The sequence below is a fragment of the Cetorhinus maximus genome, chromosome 20, assembly GCF_964194155.1.
Source record: "Cetorhinus maximus chromosome 20, sCetMax3.hap1.1, whole genome shotgun sequence".
In the NCBI taxonomy this organism is placed as follows: Eukaryota; Metazoa; Chordata; class Chondrichthyes; order Lamniformes; family Cetorhinidae; genus Cetorhinus; species Cetorhinus maximus.
Window position 1 is genome coordinate 17,011,621 of NC_135898.1, and position 27,777 is coordinate 17,039,397.

The window sequence follows — 27,777 nt, forward strand, 5'->3', positions numbered from 1 at the left end:
CAGGTGCTTGATTGTGATGCACGGGCATTTTTTAGCAGCTTTTTAAACCTTTATTTGATCTTTTTCAGGTCTGCAGCTCCCTGAGGCAGCTGCTGCCTTCAGGGAGCTTTCTCGCAGCGCTCACCCCTGCTCATGGAAATGTCATTGCCTGCCCTCTACCCGCCCCCACCCTGGCAGCATTGAGCTTTCCTGCTCGCGTTTCACACCAGTTGGCTGTTAATTGGCCAGCCAGTGTGAAATCGTGGCTGGGGGCCGGTTTCCCGACCTCTCCCAGGCCTACCGATCGTGCATGCCTGCCAAAGGTAAAATACAGGTCTAAGGGTGGAATTTTACACCAGCAGGATTTTACAGTCCCGCTGAAGTCAACGGACTTATGAATGGTTTGCTGCCATTTACCAGCTTGCCACCACCCCCCACCGCCACAACAGGGATGTAAAATTCCACCCTAAGTGCTGTGGTGGGCGGGTTCCATGGCACATTTCCCACTGGGTGGCATGGCGGGAAATCACACCCAATTTCGTACTGAGAAGCGAATTAATTATGCATAGGTGAGTATCTCTTCGAATCATGTGGCGGGTCAGAACTGATTTGTCCGCCCCGCCGTCACCTAATGGGCTCAAAGTTCCAGGCACCATATTTAAAAACCACGCAAACGCACATTTTCACTCTCTCCAGCCCAGCTTTGTGAAGATGTTTCCAGATAGTTGTGTTGAAGAAGAAACCTGCCCCGGGGTCTAGTAATGACTCCCTGGAGGCCCTCATCAAAGGATCCACCAACACCTGGTTGTCCTATACCCCAGGGATGGTTCCAGGATGCCCACCAACCTCACCCCGCCAGCCTGGGAGGCAATTGCAAGGGAGGTTAGCACATTGGGCGACTGCCTGAGAAATGCCATACAGTGAAGGAAGAGGATGAATGATCTCATCTGCTGCTCCAAGGTAAGTCAACCTTCAGCTCACTCCAATCTCACACTCTCATTATGGTATCATGCACTCAAAGGGTTACACTGCTCAGGGACCTCACGCAATATTAGCATTAATCGTCTCATGGACACTTTAACATCACCAGCATCTCATCCAACATGCCGCACAAATTCCATCCTCAGCCCTGACTGGGCAGGGCTCAGCACGCACAGCAAGCATGCATGCTTCCCAACCTCTCCTCCACCTCTTCTCATCACATTACATCCATTTGTCTTCATGAAGACCAAGCTTACCCACAAGAGGGAGAGATCCCAGATGGGAGGAGGAAGGGATGACGTCCTAGAGCTGACCAAGTTTGAGGAGGATGTCATTGAGTTGGCAGGCAAGGACAAAGATTGCTCCTGTGGGGAAGGCGAGATTGGCCCTCCCAGCAAGCTAGTACGGATGGGCCCTCCATGATTTGATCACATCCTGACATTCTCAGTGTTAATTGCTGATCTCAGCAGCAAGAAGCCCAGTAACACTTTTGGTATTATGAAAATTAAAAGTAAAAGTTTTATTCACAACAATAAAAGAAAACTTAAGCACACAAGATTACAGGTGCACAATTAAGGTTATTCTTACAACATATCCCCCCAAAAAGACACTCTACTTGGTCAGACCTATAAGTTAACAGCTTCTAGGCAACACTCCCTTATAGATGTTTAAGTATAAAAATCCAGTAATATTACCCAAGGTAAAGTGCTGTAGCTTTAATAAAGACGTACCATGTGACCTGTAACTCTCTTTTGTTCTGCTGTGGAAACCCAAACTTCAGAATAAAACTGCTTTTTGCAGCCCAACGCTTCTCTGGCTTAACTGGATAGCTGGTTCAAACCTGCATCTTCTCCCAGCCCAGAGTTACCAGCTTCAGCTCAACAACAGCTCCCTTAAGGTCTCCACGGTAACTCTAAAATAGCTTTTTTCCCTTTCATCTTAGGTTCCATTATTTTCACACCTCTTTGAAACTCAAATCCTTCCAAATATAAGATCTTTCATGTCTCCATCTTGTCTTTGCTTTCAGGTCAATAAAATATAACATCTCCACTTCTATTTACCTATGGAACTCCTGTAAGATGCAAACATGTTTCTTTCCACTCCTAACTCCCCTTTGATATTCAAACAAACTCTCAATTTATCTAAAATTTTAAATGTTGGATCTAACCTATGTACTTGTACCTCAAACCTAACACCTCTATCCTTTTCATGTTTTAAACCCCCCAGACAACCTGTCTACTATTAATCTCTGCCCAGCTTAATTAAATCACTCACACACACACACAGCCTTCTTCGCAGAATAACAGAATATTCCCCAAAAATATTTTAAGAATAACGTACATTTCTCACATCAGTGAGTGACATGCAATGTTGTATTCAATCTGTTCATGAGCTAAATCTATCTGCTCTCTCTTACAGGCACCAGCAGATACAGATACACCTCCAGAACCAACATAAGCCCCAGCCCACCTCAGACGAGGAAGCTGAGAAGCCATTAGAAGAAGACCTATCACTGCATTCACCTGCATCCTCTACCAGCTCAGAGACAGACATCTCAGTTGGTCCTAGTTATACAGTAGGCTCGGGGTCATATTCTGGGGAACACCTCCCAGACACATCTCCACAGCAGTTGAAAGCAGTGACAGCCCAGGTCCTTGGCACTTGGAGGACTGCTGGAGATCAGGCACCCGCTGTCTGGTGATACACCTCTGCAAAGAGCCGAATCTAACATGCTGAAGGTGCAATGACAGGCGGAAAATCAAGTGGGTTGTGAGAGGCAGTCAACAGGCTTGAGCGAAGGATGGAGGAGTCCATTCGTGTTTTGTCTGATGCTGTGAATCTGACATGCGAGCGCCTTGAGGTCTCCATGGGGAGGATGGCGACCGCCTTAGAGACCTTGATCCAGCAGATCCTGCCGGATTTGCACTCCATCACAATAGGCATTGGTGGGATCCATCAGTTGCTAGGCAAGAGAAGGCAGGGCACCATGACCTCCCTCCAAGGGAGTCAGGCAGGGGCCCTCAGGCACCCACAGGGAGGAGGACCAGCAGCTGGAGACCCCGGGCCACCAACTCAGATGACTCCGAGAGTGTCCAGGTGAATCCAATCCACCCTGCCTGTGACCCCATCACCTCCAGCTGTACAAGCCAAGGAGGGTGCACCCACCCCAAAGCAGGCTGGAACCCCCCAGGTCTCAGCCCTCTAAAGGAAGTCTGCCAAAGATAACAGGGTGTAATAGACAGCAGGCTGCCTCCACCTCTGCTGCAGATATCAGGGATGCACCACCAAGACATAGCAGTAGGGTTAGAGAAATTAAGAAAGTTTGAAATCACTTCTGGGTCATGGGTGTTCAATCACTGTATGTATCAGGCACCTTTGTAAATACATTTTCTGTTCATAAGAATGGTCTCGTCATTTGAAAGCATCATGCATATGCATCCATGTGCCCTCTTATTGCGAGGATGAGCCATGCTACCACTCAGGGTTCGCTCCCTTTGTGAGTCTCACATTCATGTGATGTGTGGCTAAGTCATGATAGTTACTCTACCCTTGTGTTATGTCAGGGAGATGTATCAAACTCTTTACTGGAAGTATTTGCAAAATGCACTAGAAACCTCTACTCCTTACAAGATAACATTAGGCATCCTCACTAGCCTCGGCGGGGTAGCTGTAATTGTCTTTTCAAATGAGAAGGCTGCCTCCATTGGTAGTGGTAAAGCACAAGACCTGAAGCGATGATGCTCTCTCCAACCATCTGTGCATCTCAGTGTCTGCTAAAAGTTTCTGCACTGCACTGCACTGCACTGCACAGTTGTGGTGACGATCACTTCCCAAGCACAGCAATGGAGGGTTCGCCACTGACTTTTCCAAAGATTAGGGCCTAGGAATCATGAGCGTTAAAGGTGCAAGTCCGAATGCTGAACTTGCTCTCAATGTTGCTGGTTGTAAAGGCCTTTCAGGGTACGAAAGGACAGAATAAATTTGACTGTGTCCTGTTGCCCTTACCCTACTTCTCCTGGGATCTTGTGGCTATCAGTGTAGTACAGGCACGTCTTCCATGTTATGCTTCTTCGGTGGCATCTTCACGTGGAAGCAGACCCTCATCTCCCAATTCAAGTTCCTGCCCTTGCTGCTCTTCATCACCTGAGGAGTTCCATTTCTCCCTCTGGCAATGGATCCCCCCTTTGAAGTGGCAGGTTGTGAAGAGTGCAACAGACAATCTTGATGCAGGACACCCTCTGTGGAGAGTACTGCAAGGCCCCAACTGAGCAATCCAAACACTGGAAGTGCATCTTCAGGTCTGCTCGATGATGGATTGTGCTGCCTAATGCTCCTCGTTGTATCCCTCCTCCAGGTGACTCAGAGGACGATGCACTGATGTCATGAGCCATTGTTTGAGTGGGTACCTCTTATTCCCGGGCAGCCATCCCTGTATTCGCTGAGGCTCTTCGAATATGTGAGGTATCTGGGAGTGACCAGGATGTATGAGTCATGGGAACTCCCAGGGCACCTGACACAAATGTGCACGATGTGCTTCTGATGATCACACACTAGTTGAACATTCAGGGAGTGGAACCCTTTCCTGTTAATGAATATCAGGAGCGGCTGCCATGGAGCTCTCAAGTCCACATGTGTGCAGTTGATTACACCCTGTATTCTGGGGAAGCCTGAGATAGCTGCAAACCCCAGAAATCTAGCAGCCTGGTTAGCTTCATCGAGTGTGAACTTCACATAATGACGAGCTTTACTGCAAAGGGCATCTGTCACCTTCCTGATACATTTATGTGCTGAGGGCTGTGAGATGCTGCATCTGTCCCATGTGGATCCCTGGAAAAATTCGCAGGGTGTGAATGAGCGCACTGGTGAACTTTGGGGCACTTGGCAGGGGACGGCCTCCCAGTCCATGGGGCATTAGATAGGCCTGCAGAATGTGGCAGTTATGATTCACCACCTTTCTTAACAAGCTCAGATGTGCATGGCATTGTCTGTCTGTCATCTCCAGAAAGGAAAGTCTTCTTTGGTAGACCCTTGGTCGTGCGAGTCACCTCTGTGAGATGGATCTAACCTCCTCATCCTTTGGGTGTTGCTGGGGGTCCCCTGGACCATGAACCTGAGGCCAGGTCTTTTAACAAAGCTGCACTAGGCGGTTCTGTGCCCTTCTTCTCCTCTTCAATCGGATCACTGCCCTCAGGAAGGCAGCACTGACCGCAGGTTCCCTTATTCAATCCTCCTATAATGAATACTGGGCAAATATAGTAGACCTCCCATTCACATAGAGAAAACCATGCCCAGGAGCTGCATCTGCTACTACTGGCTTTTCACTGATACAGCCTTGCAGCTGAGACGCACATTGGCATATGCAAGTGACCAAGATGCCAATCCTGATACTTAAAATCTCAATCCCACAAAGATCGGAAGAGGCTTGGACATGCTCATGAAATGTGCCACCTTACCAAAGGCACTCCTGCAATCTCTGATCTGGTATGCTGATCAAGCTTAACTTGCACTTCAGCAATGATTGGATGCCCTTTGGCCTATTATCCATGCCCTGACTCTATTCCAATGTTGTGACTCTAAGCAGTCTGAGGGTGCCCCCTGAAAGGGCCGCTGAGTGCAACCCTGGGCCTCTTCCACACAGCCTCTAACCCCTCCCTGTAGACTCTTCTAGTTTCGATTTTAAACTGTGCAACAACTTCAGGCTTGCAAGATGGTGGTGATGCACTTTTATTTTGAGACCAGCTTCGACCCTCCCCCGTGAGTGTCCAGGTCGCTGCAGTCTTCCTGGAACCTCACGATGTGCAAGATAGAGCTCCCTCCGGTTATCCTCCAGCCTCCCTTAGTAACCCTGGATCCCACTGCAACTCCAGCTCTCCCATCTGAACCCATCACTGTTGATGTCCCTATGCCCACCGTGGACCTCACCCTTCTTGATCTCAAAGCTGTGTGCACAGTCAGGTACAGAGGGGACCACCCCCAAGAGAGTTTTGAATACCCACCTCTGTATTGGGTATTCCCCTTTACAGGCTACACATGCCTATCCTTACCCTGACCATTTACAGCCCAGTGCCAAGACAGACAAGACCATGGCCTGTGACAATAAGACCATGACCACGCCCTTCATACCAAGCTGTGCCTTATTCCAATTGAGAACATAGGCCTTTCCCCTTCCTGGAGTGGGTCTACGGCATGTGTGCCATGCAGAGCCCTGTAGTATGGTCCACGAAGCCCCAGGACTACCTTTAACCTCTCACCCTGACTATGAGGCCTACTAAGCCCCAGAACTACCTTGAATCTCTCGCCCTCATTATGTGGCCCACGAGGCCCCAGGACTGCCTTTAATCTCTCACCCTGACTCTGAGGCCCACTAAGCCCGAGGAATGCCTTAATCCCTCACCTTCACTACGAGGCCCACTAAGCCCCAGGATTGCCTTGAATCTCTCACCCTGACTCTGAGGCCCACTAAGCCCCAGGACTGCCTTTAGTATCTCATCCTGACCTCTTAGCCCCAGACCAGGGGCTATGACTGTCTTTTAATGAGCTCTCTTGTTCCTTCTTTACTGGTGACAACACAGTCTCCCAACACACCATCCCTCCCCTCCATGACTCTCTGTGCAACCCATCCCTCTTGTGCTACACTAACAAAATCCCCACTCCTATTCCAGAGTATGTGTGCATCCCCTCCCACTGATACAGTTTGATTCCCATCCTCCTCCTGTGTCTGTGTTCTAGTCTTCCCTGTCAGATTTCCTACCTAGGTCACCCCTCTGCCTGCCATCATCTCTCCCCACCGCAGCCCCCCCCCCACCCCCCCAATCACCACCATTGCCCATTTTCCTCTGTGTTTTCATCTTCCATTCCCTCCCATCTCCAACCACACTTCACTCCCCCCTCCCCCACCACTCCTCATGTTTCCGTTTTCCTTCCACATTGCCCAACACACACACACACACCCCCCCACCTCCCCAGTCACAGTGCTGGTTTCTGCCTCGCATGCAGCCCCGCCTGAGCCCCGCAGAACTCACCTTCCTGGGAAACAGAAGAACCTCATGAGCAGGCAAGCCCCACATCCCCACCAGTGTATCGTAAAACTGGCATTGGGGAGAACCCAGAGAGGCGCAGTTGCAGGTCGGTTTTGAATGTTGCACTCAACTTGAAGTCACGAGTGAAGTGAGGTTGGGCAGCTGCACTTCGCTTATTTCCAAACGTGATTCAGACTGGTCTGATTTCCCACTGGTGTGGCACCAGAGGGGGAGCGTGATTCCTACGAGTAGTGTTTTCAATGAGCATTCATGACACAGTAATGCATGCAAATGGCGTTCCTGCCACGGATCAGTGCAAAACCTGACCCACCATCAGCCTGCCATGAAAGTGGTGAGGGAAAAATTCCAAACTGTTTTCCTGCCGACAGGAGTCCAATTTTTGGCCTCTCCAAATTTCCCAGTCCTGCCCGCCACGAAACCCGCCACAGGCAGGAGGGGAAAATTCCACCCGTAGCTTCTGACGGTACGTCACATTTACTGCTATTGCTTGTCTCTAGGTAATGTGAAGTGTGTCGAGTGATGCATTAGCCACTTTAAATAAATATTTCATATCTGACTGTAATTCATACTATACTAAAAGCATAAAATCACACTCCTCGGTAGAAGTGCATTTCTGCCTTTTAATAAGTAATGAACGTTTATTGAATTTTAAGGAGTGAAAGTAGTCAGTACCTCTGACAAAACTTTATTCCAAAGCACGGCGATTGATTGGAGACAGATAGTTACTGAATGTTACAGACATTACTTAATGGAATTTCTCACCACAGGCCAATGATTTTATTGACCTCAAAAATGCAAAAAATTCAATGTGATATAAATAATGGATGGACTATCCTTTCCACTGCAGCTTGATAAAAAAGTTCCTTTAATGAAATGCAGGTTGCCATGGATTTTCCCTGGGGATTTAGTTTTAACAGTGAGTGTTGATGACCCCAGAGTGGAGCCAGCTTGCAAACTGATGCGGGACCAGAGTACCCACACTTAGAGACTAGTGACATAGCTTCATCTTCACAGCATTGCTGTGCTACATCTGTATGCTCCAAGTCAGCTTTCACTGTTCAGGTTATCAGCACTCAGGAAAATCATTAAGATAAAGGGAGAAGTCTGGCGCACGTGAAATGTTCAAGAGTTGGACAAAGTTTGGGAACGTGTGACTGAACAGCTTAGCGCATCTGAACTACTCTTTGGCCCAATGTTTAATCATTAAAAGTCAGGAAATGTGGTAACTAATTTTCACACAGTAAGCTCCCACATGCGGCAAGGAGATAATGGCCAGACAATTTGTTTTATGTTGGTCAAGGGATACATATTGGCCAGGACATCAGGAAAAAATACTTCCAGTACAGCCATGGGATCTTTTACATCCACCTAATAGGGCAGATGAGTCCTTGGTTGAATGTTACATCTGAAGAACAACATCGCTGACAATATCGCACTCCTTCTGTTTTGTCTTTTCAACATGGCAGCGCTCCTTCAATACTAACCCTCTGATAGTACAGCGCTCCCTCAGTTCTTACAGTACAGTGCTTCCTCAGTACAGTCCCTCTCACAGTATAGTGCAGCTCCCCTCAGTGCTGACCCTCTGATGGTGCAGCATTCCCTCAGTACTGACCCTGTGTAGCACTCCCTCAGTACTAGCCCTCTGATAGTGCAGCAGTCCCTCAGTACTTACCCTGTGCAGCACTCTCTGTGCTGACCTTCTGATGGTGCAGCAGTCCCTCAGTACTGAAACTGTGCAGCTCTTCCTCAGTACTGACCCTTGGTCACGATGGTGCAGCACTCCCTCAGTACTGACCCTCCAGTGGTGCAGCACTCCCTCAGTACTGACCCTCCGACAGTGCAGCACTCCCTCAGTGCTGACCCTCCTACAGTGCAGCACTCCCTCAGTGCTGACCCTCCTACAGTGCAGCACTCCCTCAGTACTGACTCTCTGACAGTGCAGCACTCACTCAGTACTGACCCACGGATGGTGCAACTGCCCCTCAATACTGACCCTGTGCAGCTCTCCATCAGTACTGACCCTCTATTGGTGTAGCAGTCCCTCCATACTGCTCCTTTGAGACTGAAACACCCCCTCAGTACTGCAATGGATAGTGCCCAAGTCCATAGAGAAACTGAGGCCTAATCTGCCCTGTCAGACAGACTGTGTAGTACTATTTTAATAAGTGCAAGGAGCTCTCCTTATGTTCTGCCAAATTCCTGTCTCAGTAAACAACACTAAAAACACAACAGATGTGTTGGTCATTGCTGCTTGAGGGAGCTGACCAGCAATGCTTTGGTCAGTTGGTGATGCATTAAGTTCATCTGGGGCAAGTTTCTGCATCTCTTTTGGAGATGTATCTTCAGTCTTATCTGTGTCCTTAAACCATTAGATGTATTCATGAGGAAGTAAGATGACGATTCAGTGGGTGGGGGGGCGATGAGGGGCGGTGGTAGGGGGACTCTGATGCCCAAGGGTCTTTGAAGGGAGTATGGTTCTTAGACAATTGTTCATCCAGCAACAATATAGAAATATTATTGGAAAGGGCAACTGGTCACAAGTGAACCATGCTCATGAACTGCTGTTCCACTGATTATACAGTTGCAAGACAGTGTTCTGTGCTGTTTTTGAAAGGCTACATCTGTACAAATCATTTTGGCACATTACCTAATGAGTCCACTGCTCCCAATTTGGGTATCCTGGACTTTTTTTCACCTCCTAAGATCCTTGTATTCATTCAAATAACAACAGCAGACACCTAAAAATACTGCTAAAAGGTTTCCTCTAATCTGGGCAGTTTCATCCAGCCATGATGAATTATGAGGAGTGACAGTGGAATACTGTTCCCTCTTTTCACTGTCAAAAATACAACCTTGAAATGATTCCCTCTCGTACACCTTCAAATAGGCGGACAATTACTGTCTTTCATTGTAAGTGGACCACTTCTGGCTTTGAGATATGATGAGATTGCATTGAATTACTGCCGGATGATTTGCTCTGTGGACACAAGCTGTTTAAAATCAGATGAAGCATTTGTCCAACATTGGCTGCTCAGTATGCAATTCAAATGCAAATTACTGTGACCACCCTCAGACCCCGATTTACATTTTTAAGCATCTCTTGGCAGAAACAAGAGACCGTTTCTAGGTCCATCTGGCTGAATGGGGGCATCAGTGAAGTCGCCAAGGAACCCCCATCCCCAGTGAGAATCAGCTGCTGATATTCGTCCTTTATTCAGCTTCTTGCACCTTTCACTTTGAAATAGTAACATTTCAAGCTATATCATAGTACATTATGCATTCCCTTGTATTGTATTTTTTTTAAGTACAATATAATAGCAGAATTACTTAAGATGGGAGGAGAATGGGCAGTGGACAGTGTGGCAGACTGGCAATTGGCTGAAGGACTGGACTGACTCTACCTTTATCCCTCTTCCAAAGAAAGCTGTCCTGAAACAGTGCACAAATTATAGAATACTCGCTTTGATCTCCCACGCTAGTAAAGTCCTACTCAGATTCATCCTGGAACAGATCCAGGAAAAGTCAGAGAGTGAGATTGTTAATGATCAAGCTGGATTTCGATGTGGATCAAGTCACTAAACTTAGAACCATAATGGGCTAAGTCCAAGAACATTGGCAGCCAAATACATGCTTCATTGATTTGAGATGACATTCGATTCAGTCTTACAGAAGAAACTCTAGTTGACAATGTTAGACATGGGATACCCACCGCATTTAGTCGACTTGCCGGCCAACCTTCATCATAAGCAATGAGCTGGGGTCAGAGTTGCTGGCACCCTCTCAGAATGGCTCAGTCAAAAAGGATGTTAGGCAGGGGTGTGTCCTCTCACCATATTTATTCAACATCCTAACAGAAATGGTTGTGAGAAAGACACTTGCCAGGTACAAAGGTGGGATACTGATTGGCAGATGGCGAGTTTTGAATCTTGGATATGCTGATGACATTATTCTGCTCGCTATCTCAGTGGAGGAGCTACAGGAGTTGATGAATTGTCTTGATCAAGTTAACTGTAAATACAGTCTCCTGATCAATGTTGGCAAGATAAAGGTGATGGGGATGGAAGGAAAGACCTGCAAGATTCTGATTAACGGAGTTCAGCTTGAACAGGTTGATACCTTCCACTATCTTAGGTCACTCATCACGGAAGATGCAGTGTATCAAAGAGATGCAGGCTAGATGTAACAAGGGTCATGGTATTGTGAACTGACTTAAAAGAATATGGAGTAGCTACAGCATCTCGATTGCAATGCAAATTTGTCTTCTGAAAGCCCTTGTGTCACTGGCGAGAATGTATTACTGGGAGAGCTGACCCATCAAGAAAAGTGATGGGGCTGGAATAAAAGCATTAAAATGAAAGGACTCAGATGGATATTATGTGTGTTAGGGACAGCCAAGTAGACAAACGAGCGGGTGCTTGAGAAAGCTGGTGTTAAGAGGAACTTGTTTGAGGCAGTGATATCAAGGAAGCTCCTGGACATGCAATGCGAACAGGAGGGGAGTGTTTGCAAAATGAGGCAACACCAGGCAAAACACCTGGAAAACGTGCATAAGGAAGATCCAAGGTGGGATGAACGGATAATCTCAGAACGTGGACTGGCCTCTCTATGGGACAGGCCCTGAGGGCAGCAGAGAATAGAAACCAGTGCAGAAAGCTTGTTGATAGTGCGGCCAACCCTCGGAACGAGGATGGTTGAAAGGGAAGACAAGACAAACAATACAGTGTAATTTCATTGACTGAACTCACTAAGCTCCCATCCTTTATAGACATGTCTTTTCTTTCCAGATTTTGTCACTTTTACCACAGCTATTCATGGGAGGTAGTGTCTCCTCCTTCACCTCTCTGTATGTGCAAGCTACCTTTTCTGCTCTGTGATCATGGGTGAGGTTGACCTTTCAGCACACGCCAGTCCTCCCATTGCTTGGTTCTGGCTGGGCACTGGGCCTTAACCTGTGCAATGTGTGCAGTTTTCCTGGTGTTGCTGAATCCGCCATGAGGTATAAGGATAAAGGTTGAACTCCAACTGGAGCTGATCCAGTCCCTGTCTTGATTTGCCCTGCATTGAACTTAGCATCAGAGTCAGAAGGCTGGAAAGTCTTGAACTGGATGGTATGGTTTCAGGATAAGGGGACAGCCATTTCGGACAGCGATGAGGAGCCATTCCTTCACTCGGGGTTGTGAACCTTTGGAATTCTCTACCCTAGCGGGTTGTGGATGTTCACTCGTTGAGTATATTCAAGACTGAGAGATTGATGGATTTTTTTTTAACTCTAAGGGAATCACGGGATATAGGGATTAGGTGCGAAGGTGGAGTGAGACATGATCTTATTGAATGGTGAAGCAGGCTCGAGGGGCTATATGGCCTACTGCTGCTCCTATTTCTTATGTTCTTATGTGATATTAATACCTCTCCTATCTAACCTTAAAGACAGCTTTTCAATTTCTACAGGAAATTGGATAGAAGAGCATTGCTTTGCAGCAGTCTTGTTCTAATCAGTTTTATCGACGTGTTTTCACCTCTTGGGACTGCTTTGCTTCTGGCCAATTGCCGTGTGCACCTATCAGATTGCCTGGCATTTGTTTTATTTTTGATTTTATGGATGTATCCCCTCCGCTGCCCCCTTTAATCATTAGATAATGTCCTGCATCAGCTGTGGAAGCTTTCTGATAGCATAGGGGTACCCATGGTACCACTGGTAAAATATCAGGTAGGTTCTGTCAGTTTACTGCCCAAGTAGTGAAGGTGAGAATTACCCCTCCCCTCTTAGCAATTCTTTCAGAAATGTCATATGATGCTTCCTGTTGAAGTATATTGATTGTTGCATAGGCAAATGGGTTGGGCAGGTTGCACAAAGCAAGATCCCACAATCAGAAACTGCATAAATGACCAGTTGATCTGGCTGGTGTTGAGACTTTGAGTATTATTGGCCCAGGATTTTGTGATGAACTCCCTTACTCTTCTTCAAATAATTCCATGGTGTCATTAATATCCACCTCAAACACTGCGACAGGCAGACTGGTGCCTCCATTCGAAGCTTCAATAGAAACTTTCCTTCTCTTTCGATGCTAATTGACCTACATTTTCCTGTATTTTCTGTTTTTTTAATCACGACTTGCAGCACACTTGTTTTACTTGTCGAAGTAAAGTTGTTGCCATTTCACTGGGTCGTGTCCTCCAACTCATTTTTACATCACTTTCATTTTGCTTCATTCTTTGTCACACCCAACCACAAAGGATTGACTTTGTAATAAAATTGTGCTGCAGCACTGTAATAGAACTTGATACCTGAACTGAGTCCCAGCGAGAGTCTCAGCAGGTCTGACAGCATCTGTGGAGAGAGAGACAATGATAACGTTTTGAGTCCGTATGACTCTTCTATAGATCTGTAGAAGAGTCATATGGACTCAAAACGTTATCTCTGTCTCTCTCTCCACAGATGCTGTCAGACCTGCTGAGTTTTTCCAGCATTTTTTGTTTTCGTTTCAGATTCCCAGCATCCGCAGTATTTTGCCGTTATTATCCCAGTGAGAGTCTGTTTCCCATGCTTAAAGCCCAGCAAAGGGTGGAGAGAGTAAGAATTGCTCACTTAAGCTCTGTAGTTTTTTCAGTTAACGAAGGTGGTGCTGTGCAACCGAACTATACAAATTAGGAGCTCCCAGGGTTTATTTTCCCCAGCCTCTAGATGTGATCTCAGCTAGGGCAGCATTTGTGATGCTGGACTACGAAAGGACACCCCATGTTCCTGTCCTGATTACTAACCTGCACCTGCACCCTGCACTGCAGTAGAAATTTATGCTTGTGACAATTGCAACATTCTGTGGTAAAATGGGTTGTTGCTGTTCACTACATGGACTCCAGGCTCAGGGTTAAGAATGGTCATAAGCGGTCATCAACAAGAGGACAGAAAGTGGGGAGAAAATTGTGAAAGGAAAGTCCAGGCCGTTGTCCTGAGTTCATAGCCTGTGCTACAGAACGTCACCAACTAGAAGTGAGAAACTGAACTATCAATGCAGCCTTTTGGAAAAGTAGACGCAATATGAGGATTTCACTGTGTTTATGTTGCTGACGGAAATCCTCCTACAGAGCCTGCTGGAACAAGCACAAACTTAAGAGACCCATTAGTCTCAAAGCACCTTTCAAATCAGGATTGAGATACTCTAACAGGAGGTGAACTGTATAGGAATAGTGGTCCAGGTCAGTTCATGCCTAAGCACTAAGAGTGAGTCCATTCTGCCCAAATCACACAAAGTGTCCCTTTGACACACAGCAGTTCGTTACTGATGGACACCCAAACAGCTCTTTGAAAGTCACTCAGTTCCATTGTAAGCAACTTTGGAAATGTTGCTGCCTTTTAGAAAAAGAACAAGCATTATTATTACATCCCAAAGCACTTTACATCCAGTAAAGTACATTTGAAGTGTAGTCGCTGTTCTCATGGAAATACAGCAGCTGATTTATGCACAGCAAGATCCATAAATAGCAATGTGATAATGATTAGATAATCTGTTTGTTTAGTGATATTAGTTGAGGGACACCAGAGAGAACTTTCCTGTTCTTTTTCGAATAGTGGCCATGTGACCTTTGAAGTCCAGCTGAGAGGGTAGACAGGGCCTCGGTTTAATATCTCAACCAAAAGATGGCACCTCTGACAATGCAGCACTTCCTGCAAACTACATTAAAGTGCCAGCATTAATTTTACACTCAAGCCTCTGCACTGGTGCTTGAATAGGTGACCTTCTGACACAGAGGCAGGAGTGGTACCAGTGAGCTTGAGGTTTTGTATTGCAAGAAATTACATTTAATAACAGAATGATCATTTCCTGCAGGCCGAATGGAGAAAAGAAGCTGGGATTGTTCTCCTGAGAGCGGAGAAAGTCATGGAGATTTGATAGAGGTGTTTAAAATCATCAAGCGCTTAGATAGATTAAATATAAAGAAACTGTTTCCAATAGCTGAAGGGTTGAGAACCAGAGGGCACAGATTTGAGGTGATTGGCAACAGAACCAAGGGTGACATGACGAAGAACATTTTTACACAGCTAGTGGTTAGGATTTGGATTAAACTGCCAGATCGGGGGGAAATACAGCTTCAATAGTAGCTTCAAAAAGGAATTGAATAAAAACTTGAAGGAGAAAAAAAATCAGGAATGTGGGGAAAGAGTGAGGGAAAGTGGAACCAACTGAAAGAGCCAGTACAATGGCTGAATGGCCTTTTTTGTTTTGTAGCACTCGATGATTCTATAAAGTGCTCAAGGCACTTCACAGAGGTGTAATTAGACTCAAATTAGCACCAAGCCAAAGGGGGGAGTTATTAGGAATGGGCTTAGTTAAAACAGCATCAGTAATCGGTGGTCTTGTGTTGGAAAAGACAGATGAAAGCCTGTTCTCCTGAAGATAAAATGAATGATCTGCTCCAGAATAATGAAAATTGAAGCCACTGCAAATTGTCCTAATTCTGCAGTCATCAGGATACTGGTTAACTCGAAAAGGACAGCAGTTACGTGTTCATTGAGCTGTGACTCTGAGTCAATATCTATCTAGTCTCAATGAGACATGGTTCCCAGCTAAGCCAAATCTTAAAGGACGAGAGAGAGGTGGAGAGGCAGAGAAGTTTAAGGAGGGAATTTTCGAGCTATCAGTTGAAGGCACAGTCAACAATAGTGCAATGATTAAAATTGTGAAGAACTTTAATCAGTTTATAACAACTCTACAGAAGAGAACCTCAGTGACTGCATAATCCTGAAGCAGGAAATTGGTCTGGATATTGATGAGTAACAGTGAAAAGGAGATGATTGGACAGGGAACAGTACAAACCTCAAGATGGATTAGGAGTGAAGGTAAAATAAAATAGTTGGAAGGAGGGGAAAAAAAATTATTTTGCAATCTCATGCAAGGAAAACTGGAGCACTGAAAGGTTGCTTCTTTGCTGATATTTGTTGACGACTGAACAAACTAGAAACACATACATTGTTCACAACACAGCATAGCAAGGGGCTGGAGGAAAGCCAATTTCTCCAGTCTTTCAATAAAGAACTGAAAAGTGAAATCATTATAACCAATCTGTAAGGTTATTCCATTATGTTTTCTTGTCTCCTTGGAAATCTTTGGCTGGGTTGATAGACTGAAGAATCTTTTATTGCTGGTAATAGGCCATGTAGCTAAAGAGCTCGTGATGGAGGAAGCACAAAGGATGACGGTGAGATGGACTGAACAACAGTGGCAAGGAGCCCTGAGTTCAACTATCAGTGTTGCCTGATGTTAAAATTAAAATTTGTCTGTCCTATCTTTTCGCATCTCCAGATTTAGCCTGGCCTTGCAGAGCACTACACAGCAGGATCACACTTTGTATCATTTCTGGGCCAAGGCGGTTAATCAGCAATCAAGAAGATAAACTGATATGCTGACCACAAATAGAGAGTGATAGTGACACCTCTGCCCTTCCCCTGCCTTCTGTTTCTGCTCTCTCCAGTGATCGGAAGTAGGTAGGGGAGGCAGATAAATCCTAAAAAGGAATAGGGGGCATGCAGGAAGAAATGCAATGCAATAATCAAGCAGTGTAGTTTGTGAGACTCTGTAAACTTACATCTGAATGCCAGAAAGTGAACAGCACACTAAATTGAATCCTATACTGCTCCTGTTAGAAGGCTGAGGGACAATTTTATTCCAAATTAAGGTTGTTTGGGTTTAGTTCACAGCAAGTGTTGGCCAACAGAAATGATCGGAGCTCATGACCTTCCTGATAAGTTCCTGATAAGCTGAAGCTCTCATCTGTGCCTTTGTTATCTCTAAACTCGGCTCTTCCAATGCAGTCGTGGGTGGTCTCCCTAATTCTACTCTCCATCAGCTTGAGGTCATCCAAAACTCTGCTGCCCATGTCCTAACTTGCACCGTGTCCCGGTCACCCATTATCCCTGTGCTTGCTGACCTACATTGGTTCTTGGTTAAGCAATGCCTCAGTTTTAAAATTCTCATCCTTGTTTACAAATCTCTCCATGGCCTCACCCCTCCCTGTAATCTCCTCCAACCCCACAATCCTCAGGTCTCTGCGCTGCTCTAATGCTGGCCTCTCCGACATCCCTAATTTTAATCGCTCCACCATTGGTGGCCGTGCCTTCAGTTGCTTAACCGTAAGCTCTGGAATTCCCTCCCTAAACCTCTCAGTCTCGCTAACTCTCTTTCCTCCTTTCAGACATTCATATCTCTTTGACGAAACTTTTGGTCACCTGTCCTAATATCTCCTTATGTGATTCAGTGTCATATTTTATTTTATAATGTTCCTGTAAAGCTCCTTGGGATGTTTCATACCATCAAAGGTGCTGCAAAATTCTAAGTTGTTATTCTATCCTGATGGATTAATAATGAGTAAAGTCCTCTCCCATTTATCCATCTCATTACAAGGAGATAATTGGTTGATGTCTGACAGCAGGTAATAGCTGCTTATTCATATTTTGCTGGTGACTCTTTATTTTCTTTCCTTTTAGGGAGATGTCATCAACACTCAGTGTGGATACCAGACACTACATAAAGAGGTGAGCAATGAGTTACACCCAAACCAAAACATCAATTTGCCTTTGCTATATCCAGATGTCAGTAGATCTGTTGTATATCCCAAATGTTTTTGCTTCAAATTTCCAGCTTTTTTATGGAATTGTGTTCTGTTGGCTATTGTGTTCAGCAACTTTTCTTACCATCATTTTCTCCTGTCTCACATGGGAGAGTTTCTGGGTAGCATTCTTCTCTTTCTTAATGTCATTGGGCTGTTTAACCACAGCAGCAGCACAGCCAAGTGCAATTCTGTCCATACACATTTCCAGTGGGCATACTGGATGGCAAATAGTAGGAGAGAGTCCTGTCATCTTCTCCACTTCCCAATCCAGGTGCAATGAGCCCAATTACAGTCCTCCTGGTTAAAGGACTGAACATGAACTATTCTCGATCTGCACAGCTTAAATACCAGTACTGGGGAAGCAGTTTACTGCTCTTAAAATTCAACTAAGTTCCCATATGGGTCTGAAGAGTTGAGCCACTTGATATTGTATGAGTCATTACATTACAAGCTCCAAGTCTTGACCTGTACTGTGAAGGTGCTGAAAAAGTGCAGATGACTCACCTAACCGATATTCCCTGTATCCTATCTTTAGTTAAAGGAAAAGTAAGAAAGCTGAACCTTTCTCAAACACTGGTTAGGCCTCACTTAGAATACTGTGGCCAATTCTGGGCACCACAGCTTAGGAAGAATGCCTTGGAGGTGGTGCAGAGGAGCGTCCTTCAGTTACATGGAGAAACTGGTGAAGCTGGGGTTGGCCTCCTTAGAGCAGAGGGGGCTAAGGGAAATGAAAAGAGGTTTTTGAAATCATGAATGGCTTTGATAGAGTAATCATGGAGAAATTATTTCCAGTGGCAAAAGGGTCAGTAGTCAGAGTTAATGATGGTAACTGGCAAAGAACCAGGGCAGGAAATGAGGAGAATTTTTTTTACACAGTAGGTTTTATGATCTTGAATGCACTGGCTGAAATGGTGGTGGAAGAAGATTCAATAGTAACTTTCAAAAATGAATTGGATATGTGTTTGAAAGGGAAAAACTGAAAAGCTGTAAGGAAAGAGCAGGGAGGAATGTGACTAATTAGATAGCTCTTTCAAAGAGTCCGCACAGACACTATGGGCCGAATGGCCTCATTTTGTGCTGTGTCATTCTCTGAGAATCGGGTGCTGTGGATTATTTTTATTGCTTCATACACCTATCATTGGTGTGCAACAGCTACACCGTTGTTAATTAAATTGGGTTTACAGCACCGATTATTGTTCCTCAACCCTTCTTAATAACAAGTGCTGCGTCTAAAACACAATTCAATTCCAGTGAGTGAATTGACAGCGATACCCTAATGCAAAGCCGAGTGGAGACCAACATACAAAGTGTCCTCATGGAACAGAAAGAGAATGCAAATAGTGCACACCAGTTTGAGGGTTTATTGTATTCGATGGAAAATTGAAATAATTACATAAAAGGCCTCGTCAAAGTGCACTTGAGAGTTGAAGTCTGTTGCCTGATGTTCATTGATATTCTTGGGGCTGGCAGTGGATATGTCGAAACTGAATGTTATTTTTTGAGTTTGTATGAAGTGAGAGCAACAGTGCTGTGCTGCTTTGATTTAAATTGTTTCCTGGACCCTGGGAATTTCAGCTGTTATGAAAAGAAAAAAAATATTGTGAAGATCCTCTGAATTTTTCACCCATTGAATTGTTTTGCTGTTGCTTGCATTGCTCAGACTCAATTTCGACACAAAGAATGTTACTGAGCGGGAAGCTTTATAAAATCCTGATCAGATTCATCTTCAAGTTACAAGATTGCTGTTGGGCTCCAGTTCCTCACAGCTATCCACAGCTTTAGTCATACATCACATATGACATTGGGGCACCCAACTGATTTATGTTAAATGAGAAAACAAGACAGTAATGGAAATACTTGATCTATTAGGGAACTACTGTAAACTGACCTACTTCCTGTTGGTTTACCTTGATCCAGCTTGACAATTGGATTATTTATTGTGTTCCTGTAGCCTTGCTTGATAGTTACAAGAATTAACAGGTGAGCAGGAGCCTGTGAACCTTCTGGTCTTAGATTAGGTTCAGTGAATAGCACTTTCGTCCCTGAGTCAGAAGGTTGTAAGTTCAAGCCTCACACCAGAACCTTAAGCAGGTAATCCTGGCTGGTACTCTGGTGGATGTTCCATTCTTCTTCTCCTCAACATAAACATAACAATCATACACAAGGATCGGTGAAACAATAATGTAGGTTCTTTATTTGAAGATAAGACTATATATATATAGATAGTATTCACTAGGATGCTAAGTATAGCACATCTAATCTCTACCCTGCTGCTTGCAGACTGACTACAAGTCATGGGATGACTACATCACATCCTGTCAATGTATGTATCCGCGGACAAGGTGCCCATTTTATTAAATTCCCGAACAATATCCCCAATTTATTAAATTCCCAGATGAGATCCCCAATTTGTTAAATTTCCAGACGAAATCCCCAATTTGTTAAATTCCCGGATGAAACCCAATTTTGTTATGGTGAGGAGGAATGAGCTGGCTCCCCTCTTTAGTCAACCCCCTTTGTTGGTCACAACAAGGTTAGTTTAAAAATCCTTTCCCAGTGGATATCTTTTCTCAGTCCAAATGCATTTACTTTTATTAAGGAGCCAACTTAACCAGACTTTCTTGAGCCAATGAAAGAGTAAGTTTATTAGTTACTAAAACCTGAGAAAAAATAATAAAAACGCAACACACATACACACAGATCAGAATTGAGAAGTTAAGAGTCCAAATACAAGTTTAAAAAAATACACATCAGTTCTTTGCCTGCCCATGAGTCGTGGATGGTGGTACATTACGGCTGTTAAGTTGGATGATTCCAGTAGAGCTGACCTTGGCAGAGAGCAGTCAGTTGGAGACATTTGGTTCTGCAGGGTAGCTGAAGAGGCTGTCCTATTTTCTTTTGATCTGCTGAGCCTTGCCTCCAGCAACAGAGAGAGAGGGAGAGAGACTTTGCCTGAAAGCTGCAGGGGTGACTGGTTGGTGTTTCTTCTTGTTTCTTTCACTCTAACAGCACACCAGCACACATTGCACTGCTCTGCGGCTAGCTTTTTAACCTATTTTTCCCTGTGTATTCCAGGAGAGGAAATAGTCATGTCTCACATTCATCTCAGAACAACTTAAACATTCTGAGATATAAGTCAACAGGAGATGGATTTTTGGGTGACTATCGAGACGTGCAATTCTGTCTTTTGTCTCCACAACCACAGGAGATTGAAGTTCAGTCTTTTGCATCTTTCCTCTCTCCCTTCCAAATGTCTCTGCTTGAATACCATGACATCTTTTCAGGTGTGACATTCCACGTTCTCCCAGGACAGGCCTGTCAGTGTAATCCCCATAGGAATTTTCCAGAAAATGGTCACTTTACATTATCAGTGTCTTTGCTTGTATTCCTTATAAAAATCACGGGTCTTCCTTAAAATGTTCAATATGCCCGTAAGCAATTTGTGGCTGCAATCTGCTTCTCATGACAGTATGTAATGATTGCCGCAGTTTAAGACATGCACCCTTAAAGGAGTATGAACATCATATCACAACAGTGTAGTACAGAGGGGATGCACTGTAGGAGGTGCCTGTCTTCCAGTGGCACAGTAAACACTGCCTGTCCTCTCAGATGGAATTCTAAAAAAACTCCCATGGAAGATCTTGCCAAAAAAGAGCAGGTGGGAGCAGAAGAGAAAGCGGTCCCTCTGAGCTACGACTGAGGGAAACAGTTTCAGGCTGCAGGTTCCAGGCAGAAAGAAGTTGAATGAGTGAGTTTTGCAGAGCAACAGAGCTGAAGCAAACTTGCACAGGTATAAAATGAAAGGGAAGAAAATGAAATGACAGGATCAAGCAGCACATTCTCTTCATGCCAGTAAATGATGGCACACCACAGGTGAAATTGTTTCTTGGGAAGAAGTGACAGATCTCAAACAGAAGTTCGATATAACGCAGACATCAGTAACACAATTAAATGTAATAGTAATAACTTTCCAGATAGTGCAGTCTGCTAGTTGCTGTAATTGAGGTGAGAGGTGATCTGAATTTCATGTTTGAGCCCACCGCTGAAACTTGTGAAATAGTGGTGATAAATGGATAGGTTTCAGTTTCAAGTAGGTGAAAACAGTCCTACTGGTCTTTACATGAAGCAGACAATATAAATATTTCATGGCCAACATTTTCCCCCCGTCGGGGGGGATGTGCGGGAGCGGGCGCGGGTGGGTGGGTTCCCGATCGGGGGCGCGTCGTCATTTTACGTGTGTGGGCCAGTTAAGGCCCGCCCGGCGTGATGTCCGCTCAGAAGCGCTGTGCACTCCCTGTGGGGGGGTGGAATTCCCTGAGCCGGGAGTGCGCTCTTTCATGCATGTGCACGAAACAGCGCACAGATCTCCCTCTGGCAAAGTGCCGCCTCAGGGAGATCGCTGGAAGTTTCAAAAGTTTATTAGAAGTTAAAAAAAAATTCCTGACATGTCCCCTCATGTGACACTGTCACATGAGCTGGGACATGTCAATTTCTTTTATTTCAACATTTTGTAAACATTTAAAATCCCTTATGAAACCTTATCCCGCCCGTGGATGAGGTTTCATGCTTTTTCAGAAGCCCGCCTGAGCTCCTGGCCTGCCCGCCAACCTTAAGGTTGGACGGGCAGGTCCATTGATTGCCTCAATTACTTTATTAATGGCCTTAAGTGGCCGTTGACAGGTCGGTGGGCGCGCAACCAACTCGACTGAAAATGTAAATGACACAGGGTGACATCGGAACACCCGCCCGACTTTACCCTGTGTCATTTTACATGTCGGCGAGCGGGCCCCGCCCCCCTCTCGCCAACTGGAAGATGCAGCCCCATCAGAAACATGGAAGGTCAACTTTGACCATTGCCCTAACTGCTTAGACCCATTCTGAAACCCACAAATTCACAGAAAGACTGGTAATCAATTGATGCCTTTATCTTAGTGCCATTTCCAGATGCTCACTTACATTTGAGTGCGCGCGCGTGTGTGTGTGTCTAACTGTGTATGTATGTCTGTGTGTAAGTGTGTGTGTGTGGTGTGTGCGTCTGTGTGTAAGTGTATGTGTGGTTTGAGTGTAAGTGTGTGGTGTGTGCATCTGTGTGTAAGTGTATGTGTGGTTTAAGTGTAAGTGTGTGTGTCTGTGTGTGTAAGTATGTATGTTTGTGTGTGTGCGTACATGTGTGATATGGTGTGTGTGTCTATGTGGATGGGTGTGTGTGTGCGCCACGTTATTACAGTCATAATTCTTTGCTACAATTTGAATAGAAGCAAAGAAAAAGGATTGGCCAGATTTGTTCAGGCTTTGTTCTCATTTTGTGGCAAAGCGATCTTTAGCTTGTCACAGAATTTCCCTCCCTTAAGGAAGAGTCATAATTATTTGTACCCTTTAGAAAAGGTGAATCTGCTGAATATGATGGAATACGGCAGGGTTAAGAATAAGTCAAATGGATAATGGATTTTGCTGTCAGCAACAAAGGAACAGCACTTGCCTTGCCTCACTAATAGCAGCGCACAAAGTTTTCTCAGGCTTTCATGCTCAAATTTCGTGCCCTTTCCAACATGGCACCCTCTACAGGACATCTGTGGCATCAGTGGGTGAGAAACAATGAGGTTTTTCATCCACTCAGATTACAGAATCCTCATTGAGACACACAGGGGTGAATTTTAATCTCGAAAAACAGGTGGGTTGAGGTCAGATTCAGTAATAAATGGTTTATGAAGAAATTGTTGTCCACACTGCTGATCTGGTTTTATTATGGCTTGATACACAGCGTTTCGAGGTTGACACAATCATCTACGTCCGAGGCTGTGTCGATGCCATCAGCTTGTGGTTTATGGATAACATTGGTATCACAGTGGGAATTCTTGCCGCATTACTTCTGCCACAGGTAATAATCTCTTAGTTCATGTTGCCATGCTATTAATTCTCTTTCTGTACCAAGGCTTGAGAACAAAAGAATGACTAACATATTGGCAATGACATCCCTGGATTTGTAACAATGAGAGTGATTTTGCATAAAACTCTGAATCATTGAAATTTATGAACAATGGAGTTCTTAATTCTGAACAGATTTCTGCATTCATCAGAATCAGCAGCCAACAGGTATAAAAATAGGAACAGCAGTAGGCCATTTGACGTGTTCTGCCATTCAGTGAGATCATGGCTGATCTGCAACCTAACTCCATACACCCAGCCTTACACCATTCAATAACAAAACAACTATTAATTTTAGATTTAAAATTAACAAACCATCAAGCATCAATTGCTCTTTTACTATTTATGTGTTTATTAGAGACTATGGGTTCATTTTATGATAGCCACTAATCTATTCTTATCTTTTCCCCTCATCCCCTTTTTTCGATCTCCTTTGTTCGTTCTATAGTCAGCTTGGTTCTGTACTGAACCTTACGTTTATCATATTCTTCAAAATATTGGCATAGGATCTTCTACGTCCCCCCCGTCACCTATTTTGATGATCCTGCCCAACTTCCCTCTGCAGGGAGATAAGCCCATGTCTAGTGCAGTTATTCCAAGCAGTTTGGAGCTTTCCCATTGTGGAGTCCTGGTCAGTTCTGAGCACCTGATACTGATGGCTTCTGAATGTTCTGTGCAGCTCGAAGTAACATGACAGGAGTGTACTGGGGTTCATTATCAATTCTGCATTTTGAAGCATAAAATCCTACTGCATGTACACTGTTTTACAAAGGGCGTGATATTCCTTGATATACCTGGTAAGTGGTGGGATCTTCTGAAATTTGTGTGCGATTATGGATTTTCAAATGTAAACTTTAATCCTGACTGGCAGAGCTGTGCTTTCAAAATTAGTCTCATGAAGCACACGATGGAATTTAGAAATTGTTCTTATGCAGTGGAAGCATCTTGAGCCACTTCACACTCTATTGCCACTCCATGCACTGCAAGCAACACTCTTAAGCGAATTAGCTTATCATAGTCTGTGTGGAAACTGTGGGGAAATGTCCCAAAACAGATAATATATGTTAACAGAAATAAAGATCCTTTTGTTGTAGAACACAACTGAATGGAAACTGAGTGAGTGAAAATGTTTAATGATTAAACTGGGACAGCTTGTCTAACTCACTCGATGAAATTTGATGCAGTGTTTATTGAGGCTGAATGTTCAATTCGTACGATGAATTTTATTTCGGGTGCACCTCTCTGTTCTTCACCCTGTATCTCAGTGAATCACAGCCAAATAATGTGAACTGAATGAATCTTAAAAGAATTGTGAGGATGATGATACAGACCCAAATCTAATCAATAAGTCATTAACAAAACTGCACACACTGGAAGGTATAAAATGTACAGGCACTCAGTCCTTTTGTGCCATCAGTTATTGAGTAATTCCACATTCTTCCTTTTGAGAATCTGTGTGGATTTGAAATAAATATTTCTCAGTTCACTCATTCTGAATGAATTCTGTAATTGTTGGAAGAATTTTGCAAGCCTTACTAGAAAAGCCAAGTGAAAGCAATATTAATCTGCACAAAAAGTTAGCATGTCCTTATTCCCTGTTGAGTAGAAGCTAAAGGAATAGAATGTTCTCACTGAATAAAGCTTGTGTACACTGCATGGGCGTATTGGTATTGAAGGTTTGAACTGACAGATATGATATTTCAAAGACCCATTAACTTGGATCAAGGATGTTGTATTGTAAGGTCTACTATCTATTTTTAATAACATGGTGCTTATGTAATGAATTAGTTCATCTGATCAAACATGGCGAGGCAGCACAGGCAAAGTATCCTCCTGAATTTGCAAAGGTTGCTAATCAGAACAAATGTTTCTGGCTGGCAAGAGAGGTCTCAGGTGGTATTTTAACCTCTCCTGCCCACCCGGCATGGGGGCGGGGTGGATGGGGGGGGTAGGTGCATGGTGCAGGCAGGAAGTTCAAATGGTGGAGGGAGGAGGGTTATGGCACCTCACTGGTTTTTTAATTAATGCTGATTTGGAATGTGATTTTCCAGCCACTAATGAAATGTTTTAGTTTTGAGCTTCCTATTTGATTCTGCTGTGTGACTCTTCTTCCCTCTCCTCACTTTCAACACCTGCTGCATTAGTGCTGCTCTTCTTAATGGATACAAGAGGGATTTTAGACTCTGAACCTGAACTGACTGCTGTTGGCTGGAATAAGGTCTCATGCGACCAACCTAGTTCCTCGGGAATGTTTTTAAAATTGAGTGTTTTGTGGCTTAACATTGGATGCCTTACATTCCAGAGAAACGTTAAGAGATATTGTGGAATTGGAACAGTCAGGAGATTGATTGTGAACCTTGAGACTGATATCACAATGGTTCTGACTTCAGATCTGCATTCATTTCAGTCCAAAGAAGCCTACGAGTCCTGCATTAAACTGGACCTAATAATCACCTAACTCACAAGCCCAAGTCTATCTGGGGAAATTCACTTCAAATACATCCGTAATTTGTGCATTTGTGGAGACCTCAAACCCAGATAGCCCCAGTTGCTCACAGTGTATACTCAACTTGGGATTGTTGAAGAGCCAAAGAGCCATATGTAAATGTATCTCAGATAGGCCAGTCCTAATGTAAATGAGGGTACCTCTGACAAGATGTTTATTTCAAACACAAAGTCTTGACTTTGAAACCTGGGGAGAAATCTCCTTGTAGCCAATGGCATTTACAAATGAAATGAAAGTCACTGTAGTCCCAAAGGGCAATAGGCTGCTCTCTCATTAGAGAGAGGGATGCCTGGTGGTGAGTTTAACCTGCGGGTCATCACACCTCAGGCAAGGGGCAAGGTTGAGAAGGCAGGGCCTTCATGGATGACCTCAGCCAGTGCAGGAATTGAACCCACACTGTTAGCATCACTTTGCATCATAAACCAGCTGGCCAGCCAACTGAGCTAATTGGTGGAAACATACAGCTGTACAGCTTCAATAAACCTTCCCTGCTTTTCTGTTCCATTCCCCTTGCAATAAACACCAACATGTCATTCACCTTCCTAATCACTCACTGTACCTGAGTACTAACTTTTTGTGATTCATGTGCCAGGACACCCAGATCCCTCTGTACCACTGAGTTCTGCAATCTCCCTCCATTTAAATAACATACTGCTTTTCTATTTTTCTGCCAAAGTGGACAAGTTCACATTCTCCCACATTATACAATTAAAATCCAATGTGTTCAAAAACCAAATTGAAGTTTTGCTCAACTGCTTGATGTAAAACATATTTAACTTACTGCAAATGTGTTTTTTTTAAAAAATCAGTCTCCTTCAGAATCTCTAAACTTCACTTCTGTCATTCAGCCCAATCGATGTTGAAGTTTTCACCTTTTTGACATTAGGAAGAAACAGAGGAAATCTTAGAAATGTGGTAGATTTTTTTCATTTTGTGTGGCCAGTATGGGGAACGGAGACTGGGAAATTAAGTGGAGATCATTATGACCGGATCTCCATTATTGTGTCCCACATACCATTAGCTTCCTGGACATACAAACATACAAACTAGGCCATTCAGCCCATTGAGCCTGCTCTGCCATTTAATAAGATCATGGCTGATCTGTTTACGTTTGAGTTCCACATTCCCATCTGCCTCTGATAACCTTTGATTCCCTTGCCTAACAAGAATCTATCTGCCTCTGCCTTAAAAATATTCAATGACCCCCCACCTCCACTGCCTTCTGAGGCAGAGTTCCAAAGTCGCGCGACCCTCTGAGAGAAAAAAATTCTCCTCATCTCTGTCCTAAAAGAGCAACCCCTAATTTTAAAACAGTGCCCCCTAGTTCTGAAGTTTTGAAGTGGCAGAAATAAGACTGCATGGCCATGTATATGAAGTTTGGAATAAGCTGTTTAGTGAATGCTTGTGCGATCATAAACATGTTGGTCTAGAATGCCTTTACAATTTTCTAGATCCAGTATTGTGAGCACAGGAAGGCTTCCTGACTGTGTTTTAATGCTGGTATTTAGTGACAGAAACAAATCTTCCCCCTTGCTACATTCTGGCCATTAACACCATTATGGGATTAGGGTTGAAAGCTGCCAAATGAATGCATGCTTTCTAAGAGTAAATTTGCACATACATTGTTAGGTATAAGCATCCCAGTGATAACCGAGTTAAAAAAGGTCTTGGGCAGGCAGACACAAGTCATGATGTATGTCATGTAATGTACCTATTTTATACAGTTCATGACATACAGCC

The 27,777-nt window shown here is 44.3% G+C and overlaps 1 protein-coding gene across 5 annotated transcripts in view; it reads left to right on the forward strand.

Moving 5' to 3' along the window:
* The window catches only part of LOC144694903 (tetraspanin-15), a 178,375-nt gene that overhangs the window by 129,074 nt on the left and 21,524 nt on the right, over nt 1–27,777 (forward strand). For all 5 annotated transcript variants that reach the window (XM_078565643.1, XM_078565646.1, XM_078565645.1 and 2 more), the window contains 2 exons: nt 17,482–17,529; nt 23,368–23,484. In XM_078565643.1, the coding sequence (XP_078421769.1) occupies nt 17,482–17,529; nt 23,368–23,484 (165 nt within the window). The remainder of the gene's footprint in view (nt 1–17,481; nt 17,530–23,367; nt 23,485–27,777) is intronic.